Source organism: Coregonus clupeaformis, unplaced genomic scaffold (genome assembly GCF_020615455.1).
Source record: "Coregonus clupeaformis isolate EN_2021a unplaced genomic scaffold, ASM2061545v1 scaf1680, whole genome shotgun sequence".
NCBI classification, from domain to species: Eukaryota; Metazoa; Chordata; class Actinopteri; order Salmoniformes; family Salmonidae; genus Coregonus; species Coregonus clupeaformis.
The window spans coordinates 1-25,021 of record NW_025535134.1 but is presented as its reverse complement, the minus strand read 5'-3'; the positions used below and the strand labels follow the sequence as shown (position 1 = coordinate 25,021).

Sequence of the window (25,021 nt, the reverse complement as noted above, 5' to 3'; positions counted from 1 at the left end):
AGCCAGTGTAATACAAAATATTACTTGAGCGACTGCATACATGTCTAACAACTCTACCCCTAACTACACCAAGTTTAACACTTGTGCAACAACTAGACCAAAAATGTTTAGCGAAATGCATTTAGCAATGTTTCAAGACCTTGCTTCTAGGCTTAGCAGCAGACAAGAAATAGACAATATAAAATACCAATTTGTTTATTTTAAAACAGGGAGGCTACATACAATAAGAGATCAGATAATAGAGAATTTGGATGTGTGTGTGTGTGAGAGAGCGAGAGACTATCATTGGTATTTATTAGGATCCCCATTAGCCGCTGCAAAAGCCGCAGCTACTCTTACTGGGGTCCACACGAAACACAACATAATACATAACATTATTAGTCAAGGACTGATCATGGTCATGTGTAAAGATCAAAGTCTAGTCTCTTTGGAATTGTAGAACTGAGCGCTTCCCTGTTCAATCCTCCTGCAGTAAACGCCATCTTTGAAATAGCCCTCATCCACCCAGCCCTGAAAGAGACAGAAAATAGGGATTACTGGACAGAACCGGCCTAATCCAGTTTAACCAGGTACAGGATCATAAGGGGAGAAGGAAAATAAACTGATAGTGTTGATGTTGCTGCCCTTAATTTCTTGTCCATTATACTGTAATAGAAAATGGAGATATAATTCAAACCTGCATCTGTTGACTGCTGAAGGGGCCGTAGAGTTCAGAATTCTCCTCTGTGTCCCATTTATACTCCCACATCACCTCGTCACTCACTTAAGACAAACAAAATATGTATTGACATACATCTCAACAGTCAACAAAAATTGCACCTCTAATAGTAGTATAAATGGTTTGGAACCAGCTGACTGCACACCAATTTACTCTCACTAACCTGTCTCATCATCCTGATCCTCTTTGTCCGGAGCTTTGACACTGTGTTTCTCGTCAATTTTGTCTGCAAACATGTCAAGCTCATCTTCTTCCTCTTCATCCTCCCCATGTTTACTCCTCCCCGCTGATTGCTGCTGGCTCTTTCCCTTTCAGTGTGTAGGCCAGTTTCTCATACGTCTGCTGATATATTTCAAACACCCCACTCCCAACCAGTCTGTCTGCCAGTGCCGTGAGCCTGTCCAGTTTTTCAGTATCCCTATTTGTGTCTTCTGCTTTCCCGTTCTCTTCCCTCAGCTTTCCCTTCTTCCGCCCCCCTAGGCCTCCAAGCCGCCGAAGCCCTGCGGCAACAGTCTCCCCAGGTAATAGCAGCTCCAACACAGCCTCTGTGAGCTGATGCTGGCTGTAGGATGCCAGGGGGTCCTCAACTGGCTCCTTTTCTTCTTCCATGTCTTCCTCTTCGTCACTGTCTGCCTGCTTCTCCTCTCTCTGTTTCTCTTCTTCTGCCTCATCTTCATCCCCAACTCTCCTCCTCCTCTTGGCTGCCAGACCTTTCTTCTTTCGTTTAGTAGGTTGCTCTCTTATTTTCACCTAAAGAGCGAGACAAATACGTTACTTCATTGTGTGTGACATTTCTGCAGTGAACAACTAATCAAATAACTAAAGACACAGTTACCCAGTCAATGTTGTCAAGCCAGTTGTCCCTGATCTCCTCATCCCTTTTTGACGTAGTAGTTTCCTTCTGAGTCAAAGTGCCCTTCTTGCATCTCCTCGTCCAGGTTAAAGGGTGTGATGGGAACTCCCTCGTCACAGTCAATTGTTGCCCCCTCCTGACCTAAAACAAAACATGCACTTTTAGACATTAAAGGTAGCCTCAGCGATATGACAGATGCAAAAACTAAACAGCATAGTGGATCAATTTACGCAACAACTAAGAGTGTTGAAGCGCAAGGCTCAACCTCTCCGCTGATTTGGTCCCGTGGCTACCACGTTGTAAAGCGTAAGGCGAACCCGTGCATATGCGCAGATACTGTGTGTGACTGTGTGAGAGGGAAGTCTTGCGTCTCCCTTATCCCAATATCTGCGGTGCTGCTTGTGGCAAACGTCAATTCGCAGTCTACCTTTAAATAACTGGATGGCCAGGTCTCAGTTATGAAGACAATCAAATTGGTAAGACATACCTTCCACATCGTCACTGGCCAATATGTTGTATTTGCTGCTCTTATCTTCATCTTCTTCCTCGTCCTCCTCGTCACTGTCCAGAGAATGTTTTCCCTTGAACCTGGAGCCCGGCCCAACCACGTCCTCACACAACTGGCGAGTTCCCAGGTGGGTAAGAGAACAAAGCAAACTGGTCAGTATAGAAAACCCACAAACAAATGCCTCTAGCTAACACAAGTAACTGAAAGATTCTTACATCAAAAAGCATTTTTGTGTTGTGTTTGTCAGATGTAATTATGTCCCACTCTGTGCTGTTAAAAATCCATGTAGCACTATACTTAAGATCTGATACAGCTGTTTGTGGCAGCACCTTTTTCTTTGGAACGTCCTCATCCAACTCTAACAACTCTCCACCATCGCCGTCCCCAAACGTGACTTTCCTTTTTGACATGCTGTTGATGACAGAAGAGAAAAAAAAATCGAAATGTTTGTAGTATAAATGTTGTCTCTATATTACTGTACTGTAATCAATCAAATTGAAGCATTCTTCTTAGCTAGCTTACTACTGTGCTAGCTAACGTTAACTAGCGAGCTAACTTAACGTTAACTAACCAGTTACTGAAGCCTTTGGATAATCTTGTAAGTATTTTATAAATATTTAAGCGACTACACTATTCAACGTGGCGTTAACTTACGTTATTGATATGATTATCTCCACAATAGTGCGATTACTACAGCGATACCTAGCTAAATTAGTTTTGTTTTGCTAGCTGCTACAGTACTAGCAGATACCAAGCAAAAACAACGACACGTGCAGAGTTAGTAAGTAACGTTAAAGGGGCGTAAGTTAGCTGGCTTCACAACACCTTGCATGAATCTGTGGATGGATAAGCATAATTCGGAAAAAAATACAACATGTATCTAAATACAGAAAGCTAAGGAAAACAAAAAGTACCTCGCTAGCTACCAGCTATCGATATGAAAAGTCTGCAAGCGCCATTCAACTAAACAGGAAGTGATGTAACGATGCGTACCGTTCTGGGGCGTGTTCAAGAGTCATCACGGTCTCAAAAAGTTCTCTAAACAGGTCAAAACGTTCAGCACCAGAACGGGGTGTATTCAGAGTGTGTTAGTGTAGAAGTGTTTAAATGTTTTGTAACGTATCTATCTCAACGCAAGGCCATTTCATGGGTGTTTAAAGGGGGGAAATATTTGCCTCTAATACCAATTTAATGAAAGCCAATGACACTCCTCCTTTTCTTAGGAGCCTTGTGTTGTTACTATGTTCAGGTAAGCCACAGAGTATGTTTTTATACTCTTTGGGCTTCTATGATTTCAGTGCAAGCACAAGTTTTCCCTTGGTCAAGGTCAAATAACTCTCATTGTTCTCTAGTCCATTTTTGTTTTAATTGTTCATCAAAATGTTTGCTTAATTTCAAAAGATAAAAACTGCACTGATAAAGCTCTGTTTATGTGGCTCTGGCCCTCATTACCAGTCATTTTAATGGTGCTCTAGGGCCCAACTAGGCCTTAATGAGAGGATTCTTTCTTGATTCTGAATCAATCATCAGAGGAAGTAAGGAACATTTAATCAACTTCAAGAACACATTTAATGGACTTTGATAAAGTAATACTTTTTTCTAAAGCATCAATGAGGAAATTAACTTAACATTTTACACAGAACAGGGAAGTGAGGAAAAACACCCCCTCAATGTATACTATCTGGGTAATAGATGTGGACTCAAACGTAGAGGGGAGAGAGAATATTGTGTGTCAGAGTTCTGTTACCAGGATGTGGGTCGAGTTATTTATATTTCAACACTTGTCCTCTAGTACCCAGGGGAGGACCTGTGTTCGTAACCTGAAACTTTATATTTAAACATTGTCTTATTCTAGATGCGTTGCAGTGAACACCAACTACTGTGAGCATTAGACTGAGAGGAACAAGTGAAGGTTTATGGCAGAAATTCTAAAACATTTACAATTGGATGGATAGAGAGTGACCCTGAGAGGTAAGCTTGGATAACACACTACTCCTCCGCTCGACTGGCAAGAGATAGAGATGGAAATTGTGTGTAGATTTAAGATCATTGTCATAAAGAATGGACTAGTTGAATAGAGGACGATGGCAACTGGTTACTGACTATGTTGCTTTACTGGTAAAAAAGAAAGGAGGTATTTTGACAGACAAACAAGACTCAAATGTTATGTGTCTGTACTACTGGTACTGTATTGATATTGTCAAGGGTGCCTTCCATCCTCTAAAGGATCCTATCTTCGTTGGAGAACGTTGTAATGAAGATCCATGAGAAGATTTTAACCCATTACCTATCCTGCACCTCACCGGTAGATAAAGAAGGATATCTCTACAAAAAGGTATTGTAAAAGTTGACAGACACAAGCAAGAGCCAAATTACATTATCAATATGCTGTGAGATTCTGTTATAACACAGTCTCCTCTTGGCCTTGTGCGTTTCCCTGCCTAATAATAATTATGTCTCAACTGATATTTGAAGCCACTTCTATTATTATCACACTCAACCCCCCCCCTCAGTTAACCCCAAATGGAGGGCTTGTATAATGGCACTCATTTGGGTAAAATTATCTCTGTATTTATCTCCGTACCTATCTATTCTCACTCTTTACAACTTCCCTTCACCAAAATATTGTAACTTATTCCTCCCTTTCTCCATCTTTCACCCCACCACCCTGGCATCCTCCTCTTACACATACCACATTAGAAAGAGAGGACCTCCTCCTACCAGAGGCGCTGGTTTGTCCTGAAGGCCAATCTGCTGTTCTACCAGGAGCGTCCGGCAGATCGACACCTGCTGGGGGTTATTGTCCTAGAGGGCTGTGCTGTCCAGCACTGTGAGTCTGAGGGAGGACTGTTTGCCTTCTCCATGGTGTTCAGAGGGTCAGGGCTGAAAACCTACAGGCTTGCTGCTGAGGACCAGCTGGGCCAGGAGAGCTGGGTCAAAGCTCTGCTCACAGCCAGCCACTGCTACCTTTCACTGCTGGTCAGAGACCTGGGGAAGCAATACGAAGGTGAGTGTGTGGAGAGAGTGTGATGTGTGTGTATTCTTGTATTCATGCTTCAAAAAGATGTGTTCCTATCCTGCCTCTCAACCTGTATTCTTTTGTCACTAAGCAGAGGCTAAACGCCAAGCAGGCCCTGCTGAATCCCATCAACGAACCACTGTGACTGGTCCAGGCTCAAAGTGCCTTACCCAATCCATGGCTTCCCTGAACTCATGCTCCTCCTCCTTCCTCATGCCAGGACCAGTGAGGAGAGAAGGGGGAAGCCACAGTGCCAGTAATGTATTACAAGCCCCTCCAATGCCCAGCAAAGTGATCAATAAGAGGTCCCCTAAGCATTGGCCCAAGAGAAATGCACATGTCACACCGATAAATGGACCAGCACCACCATATGGGGAATGGCCACAAGTGGACTTTGATCCTCTAGAGGATTTCACCAAGCTACATGATTACTATGGAGAGGGGGTGAAGCAGCTGAGAGCTGATTGGCTGAGGAGGAGGCAGGAGGAAGAGGAGCACCTTGAGGAGGATCTTATTGACCTGAGTGAACACTGACCCACAGAGATCAGACAGTCACCACTCTGGTTATGTTGATGAGGACTTTGGTGTGAATGCCAGTAATCTGAAATAAGAAAGTGACTTTATCGTTTGAGGAACTAGAGCATTTAAGAGGAACTAGTCACCTGTGTGTACATCATGAGGGGATTATAGTCCTATCAGGTTGATGATGAGCCTCAAAATGTCTTGTCACTGAGCAGAGACTCATCATCAAACTCATAGGACTATCACCCTTAGCGGTGTTGCAAACAACCGGATGCATCTGGTTTTCAGGGATACAGCTATCTTAAACCTAGTTTCCTTTTCCGCTGAAAACCTGATGTGGGAACTCTGCTCAGGTGTTTCTTTTACGCCTGCTACTTTAGGTTATATGACTATAATCCCCTCATGCTGTACACACAGGTGACTGGTTCCTCTTAAACACTCTAGTTCCTCAAATTATAGTCACTTTCTTATTTCAGAGTACTGACACTCCTACTGGTTTGTCTGTTACTGTTTGTAAATTATCATTAAAATCCCTGGTATATTTTCTAGGTAATATTGATGGTGAGTGTGAAGCTTAACTTTCTGTCAGCTATCTGGGTTATGCAATATGGAAGCAAAGTGCTTCCAGTCAAATCTAGCATCCACTGCAAAACCATGGTGCTTACCTACGGAACAGCAAGAGGAACTGCCCCTCCCTACCTTCAGGCTATGCTCAAACCCTACACCCCAACCCGAGCACTCCGTTCTGCCACCTCAGGTCTCATGGCCCTCCCACCCCTAAAGGGGGGCAGCTCCCGCTCCCGTCTCAGCCCAGTCCAAGCTCTTCTCTGTCCTGGCACCACAGTGGTGGAACCAGCTTCCCCCTGAAGCTAGGACAGCAGAGTCCCTGCCCATCTTCCGCAAACATCTGAAACCCTACAACAACAACACAACAACACTTCACCAGCACTTGACCCTCCCCCCTTCTAGCTCTGATTCTATTGATAGCTATGTTATTGAGGGAAAAATGTACTTTATATGCCTGTGATATGTGGTTGTCCCACCTAGCTATCTTAAGATGAATGCACTAACTGTAAGAGTGTCTGCTAAATGACTAAAATGTAAAACGTAAAAACATCCTTGTGATGTGTTAAACATCATGAATATTGATGTGTTGTTAAGGCTTCACATCCCTGTTTAACAAAATAATAAACTACAGTGCAGCTCTATATTATTAGGTGTATATAGTTCATATTAAATGTATCCATTATTTTAAGCAACTTTAATGCCCACTAAGGTTGATGCAGCTCAACCATGCTGTACCACCAGAGGGTGCTACAAACACTGCCTGTTGATGAAACCATTAATGTCCATTGATTAAAAAGTGTGACAAGACTCAGTTTAATTCAATCATAATATTGTCATAGAGAGAGACAGTAGTATCAAAGAGCCCTCTCTGGTATTGCCCTGATGGGACATCCATCCGCCAGCCAACATCTAACACATTCAATTGAAAAACCAAGTGATGAAAAGTGAGCTAATACTAATAGGACCTCATGACAGATGTGAGATTTGGATCTGGGTTCTGAGATAAGCATTTATGAGGCTGAATATAATGTACACTAGAGAGACACCAGTGGTAAAAGAAACAATTTACAAATGTAAGAATATCAGATCAACAGATCACAGTAAAGTTCAAAGATCACAGTAAAGTTCACACATGGTGGCAGGTATCCTAGCGGTTAAGAGCATTGGGCCAATAACCAAAAGGTTGCTGGTTCGAATCCCTGAGCTGACTAGGAGAAAAATCTGTTAATGTGCCCTTGAGCAAGGCACGTATCGCTATTTGCTCTGGATAACTTTTGAAGTTGAAGTGTGAAAGTGGTTTTCTATGTGCGTCTCAAAGTCGTAGTTTAAGATGAGACTTTGGCTTCACCACATACCAGACATTCATACCAATCATCTAGAATGTGATAGATTTGTCCAGGGGAGCGTGGTGAAGTGTCTCACCTTACACAATGCACATACATCTGTATATTAACACCTCCTCACACTGTGACAGGATATAAACAAGCCATAAGGTGTAACCCAGGGCTGTTCAATTCCGGTCCTGGTGGGCCGAAACACTTTGTTTCTACCTGGTAGTTAATCGCACTCACCTGGTGTCCCAGGTCTGAGTTAGTCCCTTATTAGAAGGAGAGGATGAAAGCCAGAAGTATTTCGGCCCTCCAGGACCGACATTGAACACCCCTGGTAACCTGTCTTATAATAAAGTAGGCTATGGGCACTCTATATAAGGAAGTATGGGGTCCTGTTACAGAACTGTGTGTAGATCATGTACGGTACACCATATGACCAGGCATCCTTGAATGTAACTTCCCTGTTTAAATCAACTAAAGGATCATAAAAAATGACTTCACATTCCTGCGTGACCATGGCAATAACAAGGCAGCGGTCATAGAACAACACAGACAACCGACGGCAGGTTACAGGCCCTACCATAGTCTCACAGAAGAACAACAAAGCCTCACTAATCCAAATTCCCGCTGCCACGGAAACCAGTAAAGACCATGAGCGCGACGGGCTGTCTCGCGACACTAGGGAAGCTTCTCACCTGTCTGGCGGCACTTTGGGCTTAAGTGGGAAGTGCTGTTTAAAAACAAACATCAAAGACACCAGACTGGAAGAGCAGCCACAATAGAAATTATCAAAATATATAAAAACAACTAGATGAGTGGATGAACTATGGATGGACAGTTTTTAAATGGATGATGAGTGTGTGTGTGTGGGGGGGCAGACAAGTTTGCTTTGCTATTTTGGTCTCTCTCAGCTGTCCCTCATACATATTCTCCTCAGAGCTCCTCCTGCACCATCAGTCCCGCTCAGTCCCCCTCCCTGTGATCCCCTCCGACATGACATTGGGAGTGGAGCACTTGAGGAGGGAGAGAGCTGTGGGTATGTGTGTCTGTGTGTGTGGGTGTGTGTGTGAGTGGGTGGATGGATGGGAGCACTTGAGGAGAGAGAGAGAGCAATGTGTGTGTGTGTCCTCACAAGGATAATAAAACAAGAAACATTCGGACAAGTGGGGACATTTTGTTTGCTGGTCCCCATGAGGAAAAAAATGCTATTTTAGGCTTAGGGGTTAGGTTTAGGGTTAGGGTTAAAATTAGGGTTAGAATTAAGGTTAGGGTTAGGAGTTACTGTTAGGTTTAGGGTAAGGGTTAGGAGTTAGGGTTAGATATAGTTTTAGGGTTAGGGTTAGAGGTTTAGGAATAAGGTTAGGCTTAGGGTTTAGGTTAGGGTTATGGTTAGGTTAAATGTTAGGGTTAGGGTTAGGGTTAGGGAAAATAGGATTTGGGATGGGAATCAATTCTTTGGTCCCCACAAAGATAGCAATGCAAAACTGTGTGTGTCTGTGTGTGTGTGCGTGTGTGTGTGTGTGTGTGTGTGTGGGGGGGCTGTCTGTCTGTCTTTCTGTGAATGGCACTATGAAAACAGAGAAAGTGTGTGTTTTTTTACTATCTGTTTTGCCATGTATGAATATGTTATTCAATGCGTTTCTATGGGCTAATAGCAAAAGGCCAAATTCAATGTTCCATCAAATAATAAAATACTGTATATATATACAGTGGGGGAAAAAGTATTTAGTCAGCCACCAATTGTGCAAGTTCTCCCACTTAAAAAGATGAGAGAGGCCTGTAATTTTCATCATAGGTACACGTCAACTATGACAGACAAAATGAGAAAAAGAAATCCAGAAAATCACATTGTAGGATTTTTTATGAATTTATTTGCAAATTATGGTGGAAAATAAGTATTTGGTCAATAACAAAAGTTTCTCAATACTTTGTTATATACCCTTTGTTGGCAATGACACCGGTCAAACGTTTTCTGTAAGTCTTCACAAGGTTTTCACACACTGTTGCTGGTATTTTGGCCCATTCCTCCATGCAGATCTCCTCTAGAGCAGTGATGTTTTGGGGCTGTCGCTGGGCAACACGGACGTTCAACTCCCTCCAAAGATTTTCTATGGGGTTGAGATCTGGAGACTGGCTAGGCCACTCCAGGACCTTGAAATGCTTCTTACGAAGCCACTCCTTCGTTGCCCGGGCGGTGTGTTTGGGATCATTGTCATGCTGAAAGACCCAGCCACGTTTCATCTTCAATGCCCTTGCTGATGGAAGGAGGTTTTCACTCAAAATCTCACGATACATGGCCCCATTCATTCTTTCCTTTACCGGATCAGTCGTCCTGGTCCCTTTGCAGAAAAACAGCCCCAAAGCATGATGTTTCCCACCCCCATGCTTCACAGTAGGTATGGTGTTCTTTGGATGCAACTCAGCATTCTTTGTCCTCCAAACACGACGAGTTGAGTTTTTACCAAAAAGTTCTATTTTGGTTTCATCTGACCATATGACATTCTCCCAATCCTCTTCTGGATCATCCAAATGCACTCTAGCAAACTTCAGACGGGCCTGAAAATGTACTGGCTTAAGCAGGGGGACACGTCTGGCACTGCAGGATTTGAGTCCCTGGCGGAGTAGTGTGTTACTGATGGTAGGCTTTGTTACTTTGGTCCCAGCTCTCTGCAGGTCATTCACTAGGTCCCCCCGTGTGGTTCTGGGATTTTTGCTCACCGTTCTTGTGATCATTTTGACCCCACGGGGTGAGATCTTGCGTGGAGCCCCAGATCGAGGGAGATTATCAGTGGTCTTGTATGTCTTCCATTTCCTAATAATTGCTCCCACAGTTGATTTCTTCAAACCAAGCTGCTTACCTATTGCAGATTCAGTCTTCCCAGCCTAGTGCAGGTCTACAATTTTGTTTCTGATGTCCTTTGACAGCTCTTTGGTCTTGGCCATAGTGGAGTTTGAAGTGTAACTGTTTGAGGTTGTGGACAGGTGTCTTTTATACTGATAACAAGTTCAAACAGGTGCCATTAATACAGGTAACGAGTGGAGGACAGAGGAGCCTCTTAAAGAAGAAGTTACAGGTCTGTGAGAGCCAGAAATCTTGCTTGTTTGTAGGTGACCAAATACTTATTTTCCACCATAATTTGCAAATAAATTCATTAAAAACTCTACAATGTGATTTTCTGGATTTTCTCTCTCATCTTTTTAAGTGGGAGAACTTGCACAATTGGTGGCTGACTAAATACTTTTTTCCCCCACTGTATATACAGTACACAGAAGGCTGCTGAGGGGAGGATGGCTGGAACGGCACAAATGGAATGGCATCAAACCATGTCTTTGATGTATTTGATACCATTCCACCTATTCCGCTCCAGACATTACCACAAGCCCGTCCTCCCCAATTAAGTTTCCACCAACCTCCTGTGATACAGTATATAAACTCAGCAAAAAAAGAAACGTCCCTTTTTCAGGACACTGTCTTTCAAAGATAATTCGTAAAAATCCAAATAACTTCACAGATCTTCATTGTAAAGGATTTAAACACTGTTTCCCATGCTTGTTCAATGAACCATAAACAATGAATGAACATGCACCTGTGGAATGGTCGTTAAGACACTAACAGTTTACAGACGGTAGGCAATTAAGGTCACAGTTATAAAAACTTAGGACACTAAAGAGGCCTTTCTACTGACTCTGAAAAACACCAAAAGAAAGATGCCCAGGGTCCCTGCTCATCTGCGTGAACATGCCTTAGGCATGCTGCAAGGAGGCATGAGGACTGCAGATGTGGCCAGGGCAATAAATTGCAATGTCCGTACTGTGAGACGCCTAAGACAGCGCTACAGGGAGATGGGACCGACAGCTGATCGTCCTCGCAGTGGCAGAACACGTGTAACAACACCTGCACAGGATTGGTACATCCAAACATCACACCTGCGGGACAGGGGACAGGATGGCAACTACAACTGCCAGAGTTACACCAGGAACGCACAATTCCTCTATCAGTGCTCAGACTGTCCACAATAGGCTGAGAGAGGCTAAACTGAGGGCTTGTAGGCCTGTTGTAAGGCAGGTCCTCACCAGACATCACCCGCAACAACGTCGCCTATTGGCACAAACCCACCGTCGCTGGACCAGACAGGACTGGCAAAAAGTGCTCTTCACTAACGAGTCGCAGTTTTGTCTCACCAGGGGTGATGGTCGGATTCGCGTTTCATCGTCGAAGGAATGAGCTTTACACAGCGAAGGAATGAGCGTTACACCGAGGCCTGTACTCTGGAGCGGGATCGATTTGGAGGTGGAGGGTCCGTCATGGTCTGGGGCGGTGTGTCACAGCATCATCGGACTGAGCTTGTTGTCATTGCAGGCAATCTCAACGCTGTGCGTTACAGGGAAGACATCCTCCTCCCTCATGTGGTACCCTTCCTGCAGGCTCATCCTGACATGATCCTCCAGCATGACAATGCCACCAGCCATGCTGCTCGTTCTGTGCGTGATTTCCTGCAAGACAGGAATGTCAGTGTTCTGCCATGGCCAGCGAAGAGCCCGGATCTCAATCCCATTGAGCACGTCTGGGACCTTTGGATCGGAGGGTGAGGGCTAGGGCCATACCCCCAGAAATGTCAGGGAACCTGCAGGTGCCTTGGTGGAAGAGTGGGGTAACATCTCACAGCAAGAACAGGCAAATCTGGTGCAGTCCATAAGGAGGAGATGCACTGCAGTACTTAATGCAGCTGGTGGCCACACCAGATACTGACTGTTACTTTTGATTTTGACCCCCCTCAGGGACACAATATTCCATTTCTGTTAGTCACATGTCTGTGGAACTTGTTCAGTTTATGTCTCAGTTGTTGAATCTTGTTGTCAATAGTTAAGTTTGCTGAAAATAAACGCAGTTGACAGTGAGAGGACGTTTCTTTTTTTGCTGAGTTTATAAATATATATACAGTACCAGTCAAAAGTTTGGACACACCTACTCGTTCCAGGGTTTTTCTTTATTTTGACTATTTTCTACATTGTTTAATAATAGTGAAGACAACTATGAAATAATAATAATAATGCCTTTAGACTTCCAGTTTACATATGGGTGGTCCGGGATGCCCGCTCTAATTGAGCTACTCACATATGGAATCATGTAGTAACCAAAAAAGTGTTAAACAAATCAAAATATATTTTAGATTCTTCAAAGTAGCCACTCTTTGCTTTGATGACATCTTTGCACACTCTTGGCATTCTCTCAACCAGCTTCATGAGGTAGTCACCTGGAATGCAAACAGGTGTGCCTTGGTAAAAGTTAATTTGTGGAATTTCTTTCCTTCTTAATGCGTTTGAGCCAATCATCTGTGTTGTGGCAAGGTAGGGGTGGTATACAGAAGATAGACCTATTTGGTAAAATACCAAGTCCATATTATGGCAAGAACAGCTCAAATAAGCAGAGAGAAACGACAGTCCATCATTACTTTAAGACATGAAGGTCAGTCAATATGGAACATTTCAAGAACTTTGAACGTTTCTTCAAGTGCAGTTGCAAAAACCATCAAGCACTATGATAAAACTGGCTCTCATGAGGACCGCCACAGGAAAGGAAGACCCAGAGTTATCTCTGCTGCAGAGGACAAGTTCATTAGAGTTACCAGCCTCAGAAATTGCAGCCCAAATAAATGCTTCACAGAGTTCAAGTAAGACACATCTCAACATCAACTGTTCAGAGGAGACTGTGTGAATCAGGCATTCATGGTCGAATTGCTGCAAAGAAACCACTACTAAAAGACACAAATAAGAAGAAGAGACTTGCTTGGGCCAAGAAACCCAGGCAATGGAATTTAGAACGGTGGAAATTTGTCCATTGGTCTGATGAGTCCAAATTTGAGATTTTTGGTTTCATAGTGAAGAAAAACCCTTGAATGAGTAGGTGTTCTAAAGCTTTTGACTGGTACTGTATGTTCTTATTTTTTATTTTATTATTATTGTTATTTAATGAAACATTTAATTTGGCCTTTTGCTATTAACCCATATATATACCACTACAGGGGTCCTAAAATTCAAAATCAAATAGCTGAATGGTCCTTGGTATAACTGTCTTACAACAACTCCATATGTTAGCTTAGTAGAAACCCAGCCTCGGGCCCTTAGACTCTAGGGGGATTGGAGATCGAACTACCTACAACATAAAACATGGTCTAATATACATAAACACTGTACCAGAGTGTTCCCAAATATTGAAAATATTGATGCAGTGACAGTATTTTATGTCATGACGTTACACATGCATGCAGGACAGTGCAAAATGTGAGAAGGCCGTTTCAATTGCCTGTGGAATAGCTGGACATATGAATATAGAAAGTGTGGACAGTGAAAGATATCTACCTATGCATGCTCATGCAGGGTAAATATAAAAACGTACATTTCAAGTCGCTGAGAGCACAAAATGTGTTTGTTTAAGTCTTTAATATTGTAATGGAAAAACTAAAGTCAATGATAGGTTGATGTGCCACACTGAAGGGTGATGGTGATGGAGACTATGTAGGGATGGAAGGGTGCCTAGATGTGTCCAGCCAGCAGTCCATGAAGCCTTTTATGTCCTGAATGTCCATATTTGTCCACGTGGGACACTAAACGTATGGCCTGGTCCCTGTTGTATCGGGTTCACTTCATTCCAAGACTCCTGGGTCTATTTCTGATCTCCTGTAAGGTGATAGCTTGTCCCTCATTCTGCCTGTCGCTTAACTTTTGCTACGAACTCATCCCTCCCTCTCTCTTCTCTCTCTCTGCCTCTACAAATCCAAACTTGAGGATGTGGCTAAAGTTAGCTCGGCCTACAGAGGTATATAAGCCCCCGAGGATAGGGGTTTAATGCGGCTTCACATCAGTCTCTTCTCTTGTTGACCATCCAAACCTCCATACATACCGTCTCGAGATGGTGAGTAACACCGGTCCTCACTTTCTGCCTGTTTACCTGTCCACTACTCTGTGTGCTGTCGATGGGAACCTCCAGGAATAACACAGCGTTTCCAGATTTTCTTGTTTTTCTATTTGAAGCTTTATTGCTAGATAAAAAAATGATGGAACAACCTTTTAAAACTCAACTGTACTTTTGACTTTTTTGGGTGACATTTTTATTTATTTTTGGTGTAAAGCTGTTCCTGGATATACAATATCATTCACAGGATCTAAACATTTTGTTGACACTTTATTAACAACATTTATATAAAATATGCTTTAAAAGGTTAGCTACCCGAAGAGAATGAATGTTTTAATACATCCACATTCAAAAACATCCTCCTCTGTCCTGAGCCAGAGCAAGATTGTTCCTGAACTTTTCTGAGCAATTCTCACGTGCTAGGTAGTAAGGGATGTTAAACTACATCTAAGACATAGTGGCAGGATTTTTACTTCCACAGACATGATGGTGGACCACACATATTCACCCCACATCACACTGATAGTCAGGTCAGATCAAAGACTGAAACGGTAGATGGCAGAGGGAACACTGTACTGGACCTCCACACAAGGAGAAAGACATCCACTCACCTGTCCATGACCAGGAACAGCTTGACACTGAGGTCAAAGGTCACTAATTGGCCTCCTGAGGGCTACAGCTGCAGGGTGAACAGACCTAGAAGGTCGCATTGTTAAGCAGTTGACGTGTTTGTCCTTCAGGCACCCAAGAAGGCCAAGAGGAGGGGAGCAGCAGCAGAGGGCGGTTCCTCCAACGTGTTCTCCATGTTTGAGCAGAGCCAGATCCAGGAGTACAAGGAGGTGAGGATTTCTTAACACACAATACAACACCTCATCACTTTTACACCTTAAAATGTCAATGGGACAGATTTCTCTTCAACTCCCTATCTGGGCTGAGAGTGAGTGACTCTAGTCTGGCCACCAGTCAGTTTCATTGAAACCTATTTCTGCTATAGAGTGTCTGAAATAGTTGCTAACGCTGAACCAGACAGGCACAGTGGCTAAATGGATACTGTTATAATCTTAAGTCAATCATGGTTTACTGTTTTTCCTTGTTTCATTAATGGAGCGAACCCCAAATTAGATTTAGGGGGCTGCTCTCTGATGGGTACATTTTCTGTCCAGTTGCTATTTTGTCTGTCCCCCTCTCTCTCCCAACTTATTAAAGAAAAGAATGTCATTAGGAGAAGCTCTGAAGTTTCCGTAACCTTTTGAAGCTCTCCAGGCCTCCCCCTCCTCTGAGCCTTCAGCTGTCACTCAACCTCTCATCTTAAGTCCTCTGCTGCTGAGGGCTGCATGTTTAAGTATGGCAGGACAACTGGGCCCTGGCTGGCACGCAGCACACAGAGGAGAGGGGAGGGGCAGTCAGGGGGCCGGGGGAGAACGGGGGGGACTGGGGGTGGACAGGGGGAGGGGGAACAGGGGGAGAACAGGTGGGGACAGAGGGGGCGGGGGGACAGGGGGGAACAGAGGGGGCGGGGGGACAAAACGAGAGGTCAATATGGAATAATAGAGGGGGAAAGCCTTGTCCTTCTTGAGCTTCTGATAAGGTCTAGATTTTGGAAGGCAGGTTGGTGTACCCGTTTATTGAGGAGAGGAAGGGGAGAGAGGTGAACGGTATGTAGATGAAAGATGGAGGGTAAAAAATGGAAGGAGTGTATGGAAGGATGGATGAGGTCAGGGAATAGGGATCTGGCAGTAGGTGGGAGATTGTATATGATGGTGTGTGTGTTTTCAAAAGTGTTGACAAGGGATATGAGCACAGACTTGACGGAGGGAATTCTTGCTGCTGTAAGTGATACAGACTTCTTAAGTGTCACTTGGGGAATGTCTGACATGATCATTGGGACAGTCTTAATGGATTAGCAGCTGCTTTTTTAAGTTAAAGATCAACCATAGGGGTCATCTTGGGTTTCATAGACGTACAGTAAGAGATGAGGTCCAGAGACAGGCTGGGACAGTGGAAGAAGGATTTATTTAACAGGTGTAACTTAATGAGCTCTCCCTAAATGAACGTGTAAGAAAATGGTTTTCAATTTCTTCTGTTCTTTTTAGGTCTCGCCTAACAAGGGTTACATTGCATTGTGCCATAAATACGCAGCACCTGGCACTTAAATGACCATAGTTGACAGAGGTGTCTCTAAATTGTATGGAGTGCACATGCTACTCACGTCCCACTACGCACAGGTGATCTGTGGCTGGACTGAATCCCCTCCTCCTCCATCTGTCACACTGTGGATGACAACTTGGCAGACTCTGGTGACTGGTGTTCATGTCACGACAGACATTCTCTGTCTTTCTCACTTCTTCTTCCCTCCTTCCCTCCTTCCCGCCTTCTCAGGCTTTCACAATCATTGACCAGAACAGAGACGGTATCATCAGCAAGGATGACTTGAGGGACGTGCTGGCCTCAATGGGTGAGCAAGGGTCAAATTTAAGACCTTTTAAGATTCTCAGAGGACATAATATGTGATTGACTTGTCTCTGTTAAAAGTGTGCCTTGGTATGTCCACAAAGTCCTATATGTACTGTATATCTATATATATGTGTGTATGTGTGTGTGTGAGAGAGAGAGAGATAATGGTGCTAGCTAACCTCCACTCCCTCCCTGCTCTGTAGGCCAGTTGAACGTGAAGAATGAGGAGCTGGAAGCCATGGTCAAGGAGGCCAGCGGCCCCATCAACTTCACCGTCTTCCTCACCATGTTCGGAGAGAAGCTCAAGGGTGGGTCTATAACTCGCTGTACTTACCTGCTCTATATCTGTTGCTCAATCTCCTCATTTCTTTGTTTGACTCTGTTAGACTCGCTGTCTGACTTGTTATAGTGGCTTTCTAAGTACACTCCCATATCTGAGGACATTGCATGTGTCTTGCTGTCAGTGTAACATGCCTGACTGACGCTCTGTGTGTCTCAGGTGCTGATCCCGAGGATGTCATCGTTAGTGCTTTCAAGGTCCTTGACCCCGAGGCTACCGGTTTCATCAAGAAGGAATTGTGAGAATATTTCCTTCCTTATTTTACAGTTGTAGTAATGAGTGCACTCCATAACAGAATCCACAGCTTCATGAATGTTTCTGACTTTGTCTCCCTCTCTCTCTAGCCTTGAGGAGCTCCTGACCACTCAGTGCGACAGGTTCTCTGCAGAGGAGGTGAATACATTTATAATCATTCAGTTTCAATATCATGATCTCTCGTTGTCCCTTGACTTGGTGAGTGGCTGACCGCCCTTCTCCTCCCCTCTTCCCCTCTTCCCTCCTTACCTCAGATGAAGAACCTGTGGGCCGCCTTTCCCCCAGATGTGGCCGGCAACGTAGACTACAAGCAAATCTGCTACGTCATCACACACGGAGAGGAAAAGGAGGAGGAGTAATGAAACAGATAGAAGAAAAGAAAACAGCCTCCCTTGCCATGCTACCTTCCTGCTCCGCTCTTCTTCCTCTGTTATTCTCTCCTACCTTCCTTCTCTTTATGTGTACTCATGTGCTCTCTCTCATTCACACAAATTCTCTAAATGACTCGTCTCTACTCAAGACATTAGTGTGAGAGAGCGGGTGCTCATGGGTTGTCTATGTTTGTTCGTGGGGATATCGGATTATTTTCAATAAAAATGATCTTTTAACATCTCCATCTCTTTCTCATCCGCTTTCCCTTCCCTTAACCCTCTTCCTCCTTTTCATCTCTTACTCCTATCTATCGTTGGTTGTTTCCCCAGTCTCTCTGTTAGAAGAAATGCACACAGCAAGTTGTATCCCACTGCTGTGGTATGGATGTGTAAACCCCAAGGTGAAATGGAGCACCAGTCTTTGCCTCGGCTGCAACAGCTCAGAGGTTAGACCTGGAAGTCCTTTCACTCCCCCTTAACACTCAGATGGGCAAATAAACCAAACAGAGGGATATCATTCTATAAATATTGTAGAAGTTACCTACTGTAGATAAGGTGGGAAAATAGGAGATATTCTAAGAAGGAATGAGGCTAGAGAAAAACATGGTCTCCTTAAAGTGACGGCTACGTTTTTCTCAAGAAGTGAGAAAGGCTGTTAAAGAGAGAAGAGAAAGGACCCAAAGAAAACACTTGTCTTCACCTCCTTTCCCTCTCTTTCCTCCTTTACTTCTACCTCTGTTTTCTATTAGCTCCCTTGTTCTCTGCACCTGGACTAGCTTTAGTCTGTCAGAAACTCCTCTGTAACGAATAAATGGGACTAACTGTGAATAAAAGCTCTTATCTTTTGTACACTAGTGTTTCTGTTCATGAGTGGTCTGGGAGAGTGGGATTGAGAAACAACAGGGCTGGTGTGGGTGCATTTCATGTGCTGTGCACCTCTGAGACACCACCAAAATCTTATCCGCAGACTAGACTAATTTGTAAAAGATAGCGAACATACCAGATTATACACCTTTACTGCCCCCTGCTGGACCATAGACACTGTCTGAAATATGTGTATGCACAGCTCACTGGGAGAATGAGGGCTATATCAATGTGAAACAAGAATGCAAAAGCGGAGCAGGGTTCTTTAATATATTATGGTTTATTATTAATCACAACTGTCATTATCATTAATAATTAAATACATCATGTGTAGATTTTCTTCTGCAGTTAAGGAATGAATTTCATTATCTATGATTTTATTTTTCACCAATAACAGTTCCATGTAAACTTAAACAAAAGACATACAGTAGGAGAGAAACCATGACAAAATAGAAAAACATAAAAGCAACAACCTTAAAAAAAAATCTAATCAGTGGGACGCTCCCGATTAAAAGCAATCAAGCGCAAGGATTTCAGGACCAATGCAGAAATGCACTCAGGACCTAAGTGTCTCTGTTGACTCATCCTGGCTATTTCAGGAGTGAGGACTCTGATTCCAGATTATGAAATTAGGAAGCAATGACAGGTTGATTTTATCATGACTCTTTATGCCTCAATACAAAGAGTTGAGGACCTTAAGGAGCCTACCAAATTGGATGAATCCAGGACCTGCTTGGAGAAATATTGCTCTATCCTGATTGGTTCTGTAGCATTCTCAGGGTTCTCCAACTTCTAATTATTGCCATGAAAACTACTGCATTGCTGTTTGTCCGTGCTGCTGTTTGACAACATGCTTTATGAACAGTAAGGTTTGCATAGACATGTTCAGGTCATCTTCACCAACTCTACTCTGATCCAAAGTTGATTCTGAGACGACTGGAAGCTAAATGTGGGGGAAGAGGGGGGAAAGCAGGGGCTTAAAAAAATAACATGAGTTGGGGAAAAAAGACATATGGTGAACACAAAGGACATTTTGGATACGATTACACTAAATACCCTCTTCTCCTGCCCTGAAAAAACAGTACAGAGAATCAGTGTTAAGAGAATCAATGGTTTCCACCAAGGAATGGCATTACAGTAACTAACCAGCACTATACATCTAATGTACAGTATGTATACATACGTTACATAACACTATGTGTGAGTGGGTTAGGGAGTTAGTCAATATCAATACATCATTATGGTGGTTGGTTACAACATACTGGAGTGACAAAGACAGACAACTTCAGATCTTCAATTACAAACCTTGTCAGAGTTGACTAAATGCCTCCCAGTATCTTATACAGTACTTTATGACCTTCGGCTCACTCAGATTATTTCAAATCTGAAATACTCATGTGATTCTTATTTGATCGGTTGATGGCCATAACCCTGTTCTTCAATCACTGTCAGATTTAATACTGTAATAAGGTAAATGGAGAATTGTGGACCTAACATTACCCATAGCTACCAAGGTAAACTTGAAATAACAAATGACATACATAGGATGTTGTCTTCGAAGATGAGGACAAATGTGCAATAATGAAATCAAAACAGCCATACCAGTATCAAAAAAAATATATACTTAACATGATCCTCCTTAAACTGGGCCTCACATAGCCGGCCATCCTTCCAGTCAACCAGGTGTCCTTTACTCGCATAGAAAAATAGCAGTCAGATCCAAAATAAAGAATACATAATATATAATATCTGATTAAATTAACGAACTTTGTACATAAATACATCAGAGCCCGAAGGTCAGAGTTCAGAGATGAATGCTACATTGGCACGCCTGACCCGCCCAGCACCGAGTGGCTCCCTATGGGTCCTAAAGGCGCAGGAGTAAGAGGTGAAACTATCCCATAGAGATGGAAAGAGGCCTCATTGTATTTGTGCCATTATGCCATCTGTGACAGAGCCATTGAGGCCATCTCCATTTTGAAGTAGTCAATTTTCTTCTTCAGAAATTGGCTGATCCCTCCCGATGACCCGGTTGCACGACTCCAACAGGGTCACCAGGAGGGATCGGCCAATGAAGTTGGAAGTCCCATCCAGTTGACTACATTAAAATGGTGGAAGCCCATGCTAAAACAGCCTTTTGGCCACTAGAGGCGTCTATCATTCTCTATGAACTATCCAGATGAGATTCAACTACCTACCAAACGGGAGTGGTCAACTTTAGTTTCTGAAACCACTCTAAATAGATCATCACATTCCAATGGGTTAATCTACTGAAAGCCTCACCCATATTATTATTTGGCTAAATAAAATATATATTATTTAATTTTTCACAAGCAAAGAAAATATCTGATGGACATTTGGTCTGATGGGCCGATTCAGAGTTGTCATTGAACGCAGAAGGACCCTCCCACTATAAACATACTCAAGAGAGACTTGAAAAGACAATTCTAAAAATTAAATTTGAAAATAAATTATAATAAAATCCCTCCCTGTGTTGTTAGACAGGAGCCATTCTGATCCATGCATGTCTGTCTGTCAAGGCTCAGAATGGCATGTTCATTTCTCCCTCTCCTTACAAACCCTCCCCATCGCAGTGTACAGCTCTCCATTAACCTGTTAGGTTTATAGTCCTCTGTCACTGGTCAGAGGACTAGAGATCAAGAGATGAGAGAAAGGGGGGAGAAAAGAAGCATCTCAAAAAGAAGGAAGATAAAGACATGAGAGAAAGAGCAGAGAAACTGGGTGGCAATAATGAACGGTAACACAGCTCACTACACTACTAAGGCACACACTCACACAACACTTAACACTACAATAAATAGGTCCTCCCAGACATCCAATAACCATAGTACTACCATCAATCACGGTCTTCAGTGCCTGTGTTTGAGAAATGTTTCAACTGTTTACTGTTTTTTCTGCAGGCATTCCAGATGGACATCTGAACACAAACAGGACATGTAAGGGCATTATTGGGCACGACTCAAGGATCCTACATGGACTTAGGATATTCTATTTACACAATCTTTGACACCCAATCTATCACTCCAACCTACTCTATGTCCAACGGCTTGTCTCTCCACCAGTTTTAGTCTGATAAAAAAAGAATTCAAAAAAACTAAATGAGAAAACAGTTGTGTGATCTTGGGAGATCCATTGAGAACCACACAGCACATGCTCCAGTTGCAAAAGGAAACATGTCCCATCTTACTTATTCAAACTCATTGATGAAGAAAGCATGGGGGTTGTAGGGGGGGGGGGCTACAGCCCTAGGGTGCTAATAAAACCATGATCCAGTTGTCTCCAAAATAATCCTGACTATATGTAGTCCTCAAGATGCACTATACAGGAGGCATCTCATTTTCTCTCACTCCTCCCACTTCTGGGGGTCTTTGTTTCCTTCCCCCTTTTCTTTCTGAAGGAATAACAGGAGAAACTAGGCCCAATCTCTTGGTGCTGTGGCTCCACTCTTCTCCTCCGCCTCTCCTCCCCCTTTCTCCTTTTTCTTCCCCCCTTTCTCCTTTTTCTTCTCTTTCTCGGCCCGCTCCTTCTCCTTCTTCTGGCTCTCCTTGTCTGCTTTTTCCTTTCTCCTTCTTCTCCTTCTCTTTCCTCTTCTCCTCCTCCTTCTCTTTCTTCTTGTCCTCCTTGCTCCTCTTCTTCTTCCGGTCTTCCTCTCCTCCTGTAACTGCTCCATCTCCTCCTCCTCCTCCTCTCCCTCCGTCTGGGAACGGGGGCAGAGGGGTGTTGTTGGCAGTGGGTGAGGGGATGGTGGGTGTGATCTGCTCAGAGGTGACTTTGGGGAGAGGGTGTTAGGTGGTGTATGGTGTACCGGGGCTGGGGCCGATGCACCAGGCTGGCTCTGTGCTGAGGTCTGGGCAGCGCCAGAAGAGGGGCCTGGACCAGACCCAACCAGAGGACTCTGAGAGGCCGGGGCCCTAGCTACAGAGCCACCAGACATGGGTGGTTTGTGGGCGGGGCCTCGGGGTGGGCTTGAAGCTGCCGCTGAGGGGTTCTGTAGCTGCATGGCCTCCATTCCAGAGGCCCCAGAGAAGGAGCCCTTCTTGTGAGAGCGGAAGGGGGTTTTGGACTTGCGGAAGCCAGGGAGGGAGAGCAGGCTGGAGGAGGCCCTGAGGGGCCCTGGAGGGGGGATGGACCCCAGGAAGGAGAAGCTTCCCCCGGAGCTGATGGCGGAGGCCCGACGCTTGTGCTCGTGGATGTCCCGCGTCCCGTGGAGCCTTCGGACAGGCTGGTGGCTTAGTTCCCCCCTGGACTCCCTCCACTTCCTTACCTGATTACTGCACTCCCTCTCGATCAGAGCCTCAGACACCGCCAGGGACACCACCTACACACAGACAGAGACAGACAGAGGAAGTCATCAAACCAGATCTAGACACTACAGACAGTGAAACGTCAGTTGACTCATTTGACTCGTGTCAATGAGTCAGAATAGGAGTATGTTTAGAGAACACGTGTATGTGTGTGCGTATGTCTGTGTACACACACTGTTTACAGGCTCACCTCCTGCACCAGTAGGTCCTCTCTGACAGACTCAGGGGGGATGTTCCTGAGGCGCTCCATGGTTTCGTACATGCCCTGGACCTCCCGCAGTTTATCCACCGAACCAAGCATCTGCTTTAGCAGCACGAGGCCCACACGGAACACTATCTTGACTCCTACAAAACAACCCAGAGTTAGCTACCAGTTAGCCACAGCATCAAGTGCACTGTGTTTTGTGTGTGAGTGTGTCTTACCCTCACAGAAGAACATGTCCCACACACGTAGCACACTGGCCCATGGCAGTGTACGTGAGAAGACACACATGAACCACTCTGTCATGTATAGAATGGGGTCTATCTTAAACTTCTTCAGGTGACGGTAGGCCATGGGACAGACACGACGTAGCAGAGAGAAGAAAATCTCTCCATCCAACTGGATCGCTTCCTAAAAGAATGATGAGTCGCCTCAATGTACACCAAAGAACAAGATACATGTGTGTTCATTCATTTACTCACCAATCCAGCGCTATAGTAACCAGGCAGGTACGTCTCACATATTTGCACCAGACACCAGAAGGCATGCTGCAAGTTGGGAATAAACATTATAAACACCTGGCCTCATCCCCCTACTTAATAATTCTCAAACATTGTTCCCAATTCCTAGTCTCCTCCACAGTCCCCCTCCCTCTCTCTGTGTGTCCCCCAGCAGCCCCTCACCTCAGCAGGCATGTGCATGAGCAGGACAGCAGCCACCGGGGCCTGGGCCTGGCAGTAGCCCTCTTCAGGCCTGTACACTGTGTAGGCCTTCAGTACCCGGTACAGATCCTGCTGCCTGGAGGCCGCACCAGAAGAGAACAGAGAATTAGCACACATGCACTCATAAAGTACATTTTTATTGTACATGTCAGTGTACTCTACATGGACTGAACAAATCATATTATACGTCAATACAGCATGGCCATTTACCCGTGTCCACCACGAGCAGCAAACATCTCATGGAAGGGGAACTGTCTATGCAGGTCCTTCTCTATAATGTCCAACCATTTAGGGTCTCCCTGCTCTCTCTCTAACTCCTACAGAGATAAAGAGAGAAATAAAGTTTAGAGCATTTCTAAATGAGCAATGGTAAAGCACATATCTAGATGGATCAGCATAATATGGAACAGGACTGAGTATAACTAGACCTTTAAAAAAGCATGTGTGTCAGAGTGAAAGCAGAGAAAGGGAAGGAAAAAAGGTTTTCTGATATGATCTGTCCAGACCCCCAGGCCTGTGAAGGTAGACCCAGCCCCAGCCAGGCTGGAACACTGCCCAGGATAAGAGGCTTAGAGCTGGGGAGGTCTCTGCACCCCCTAATAAACACCCCTGGAGCTCTAATTGGTCTAACGAGCCACAGCTCCTTCCCATCGCATGAACTTCTGTTCCAGTTAGTCTGAACTACCTAGAGTTCACTGAAGAACTTCTGTATTCAAATCTGTTATTTTGATTACAATGACATTTTGACTACAATGACCGTAAATAGAGTTTGTAGGAATGATGGCCTCAGAGTTTGAATGGGTGAAGAGTTCATAGGAGTGTCTTTTTTGAGTGTGTGCTTCACAATAGACATGTTTCGCATAGTGAAAGTATTAAGAGAGAAAGGGTGTGGGTTAGCGGCAGTACCTCAAACTTGCCGGGGTTGGAGTCCAGGAGCTCCTTGCTGTTGGAGAGCAGCTGCCAGGCTTTAGCCCTGAGAGAGGAGGGGATCCCCTTCCTACAGCGCAACTTCACCTGGAACAAACACACACACACTTGTTATGTTATGACATACACA

General features: G+C 44.2%; 4 protein-coding genes across 5 annotated transcripts; 2 read left to right on the top strand and 2 right to left on the bottom strand.

Annotated features, from left to right (window-relative positions):
• Positions 1–179: 179 nt before the first annotated feature.
• Positions 180–4,831, bottom strand: cd2bp2 (CD2 (cytoplasmic tail) binding protein 2). The gene is given in 10 exon segments (XM_041879410.2): positions 180–428; positions 430–510; positions 677–762; positions 882–1,023; positions 1,025–1,468; positions 1,554–1,595; positions 1,597–1,712; positions 2,059–2,191; positions 2,409–2,490; positions 4,772–4,831. Coding segments are annotated over 10 exon segments (1,161 nt in total). The 5' UTR covers positions 4,777–4,831; the 3' UTR covers positions 180–398.
• On the top strand, positions 3,843–6,994 carry pheta2 (PH domain containing endocytic trafficking adaptor 2). 2 transcript variants are annotated; one of them, XM_041879427.2, is made up of 4 exons: positions 3,843–4,050; positions 4,306–4,414; positions 4,780–5,086; positions 5,193–6,994. In XM_041879427.2, the coding sequence occupies exons 2-4, from the start codon at positions 4,334–4,336 to the stop codon at positions 5,630–5,632; spliced, it is 828 nt and encodes a 275-aa protein (XP_041735361.1). In that variant the 5' UTR covers positions 3,843–4,050; positions 4,306–4,333; the 3' UTR covers positions 5,633–6,994. The 2 variants fall into 2 exon arrangements, with proteins under 2 accessions (XP_041735361.1, XP_041735362.1); XM_041879428.2 differs by having other exon boundaries at positions 4,285–4,414.
• A 7,328-nt stretch (positions 6,995–14,322) lies between these two features.
• Positions 14,323–18,700, top strand: mylpfa (myosin light chain, phosphorylatable, fast skeletal muscle a). Its single transcript, XM_041879378.2, has 7 exons — positions 14,323–14,431; positions 15,172–15,270; positions 16,811–16,886; positions 17,089–17,193; positions 17,385–17,463; positions 17,570–17,618; positions 17,735–18,700. Exons 1-7 carry the CDS (start codon positions 14,429–14,431, stop codon positions 17,837–17,839), a joined length of 516 nt encoding a protein of 171 aa, XP_041735312.1. The 5' UTR covers positions 14,323–14,428; the 3' UTR covers positions 17,840–18,700.
• A 3,008-nt stretch (positions 18,701–21,708) lies between these two features.
• On the bottom strand, positions 21,709–24,978 carry LOC121568906 (TBC1 domain family member 10B-like; the record flags this gene model as incomplete). Its single annotated transcript, XM_045218609.1, is given in 9 exon segments — positions 21,709–22,298; positions 22,300–22,523; positions 22,526–23,054; positions 23,231–23,385; positions 23,464–23,653; positions 23,725–23,790; positions 23,926–24,040; positions 24,175–24,281; positions 24,871–24,978. Coding segments are annotated over 9 exon segments (1,644 nt in total), but the record flags the coding sequence as incomplete, so codon positions are not given.
• Positions 24,979–25,021: the final 43 nt, after the last annotated feature.

Coding starts and splice junctions, on each gene's coding strand:
- mylpfa (XM_041879378.2), top strand. Junction 17,194..17,384: donor GTTCGGAGAGAAGCTCAAGG/GTGGGTCTATAA, acceptor TGTGTGTCTCAG/GTGCTGATCCCGAGGATGTC. Junction 17,619..17,734: donor ACAGGTTCTCTGCAGAGGAG/GTGAATACATTT, acceptor TCCTTACCTCAG/ATGAAGAACCTGTGGGCCGC.
- pheta2 (XM_041879427.2), top strand. CDS start 4,334: ATGAAGATCCATGAGAAGATTTTAACCCATTACCTATCCTGCACCTCA. Junction 4,415..4,779: donor AAGGATATCTCTACAAAAAG/GTATTGTAAAAG, acceptor ATACCACATTAG/AAAGAGAGGACCTCCTCCTA. Junction 5,087..5,192: donor CCTGGGGAAGCAATACGAAG/GTGAGTGTGTGG, acceptor GTCACTAAGCAG/AGGCTAAACGCCAAGCAGGC.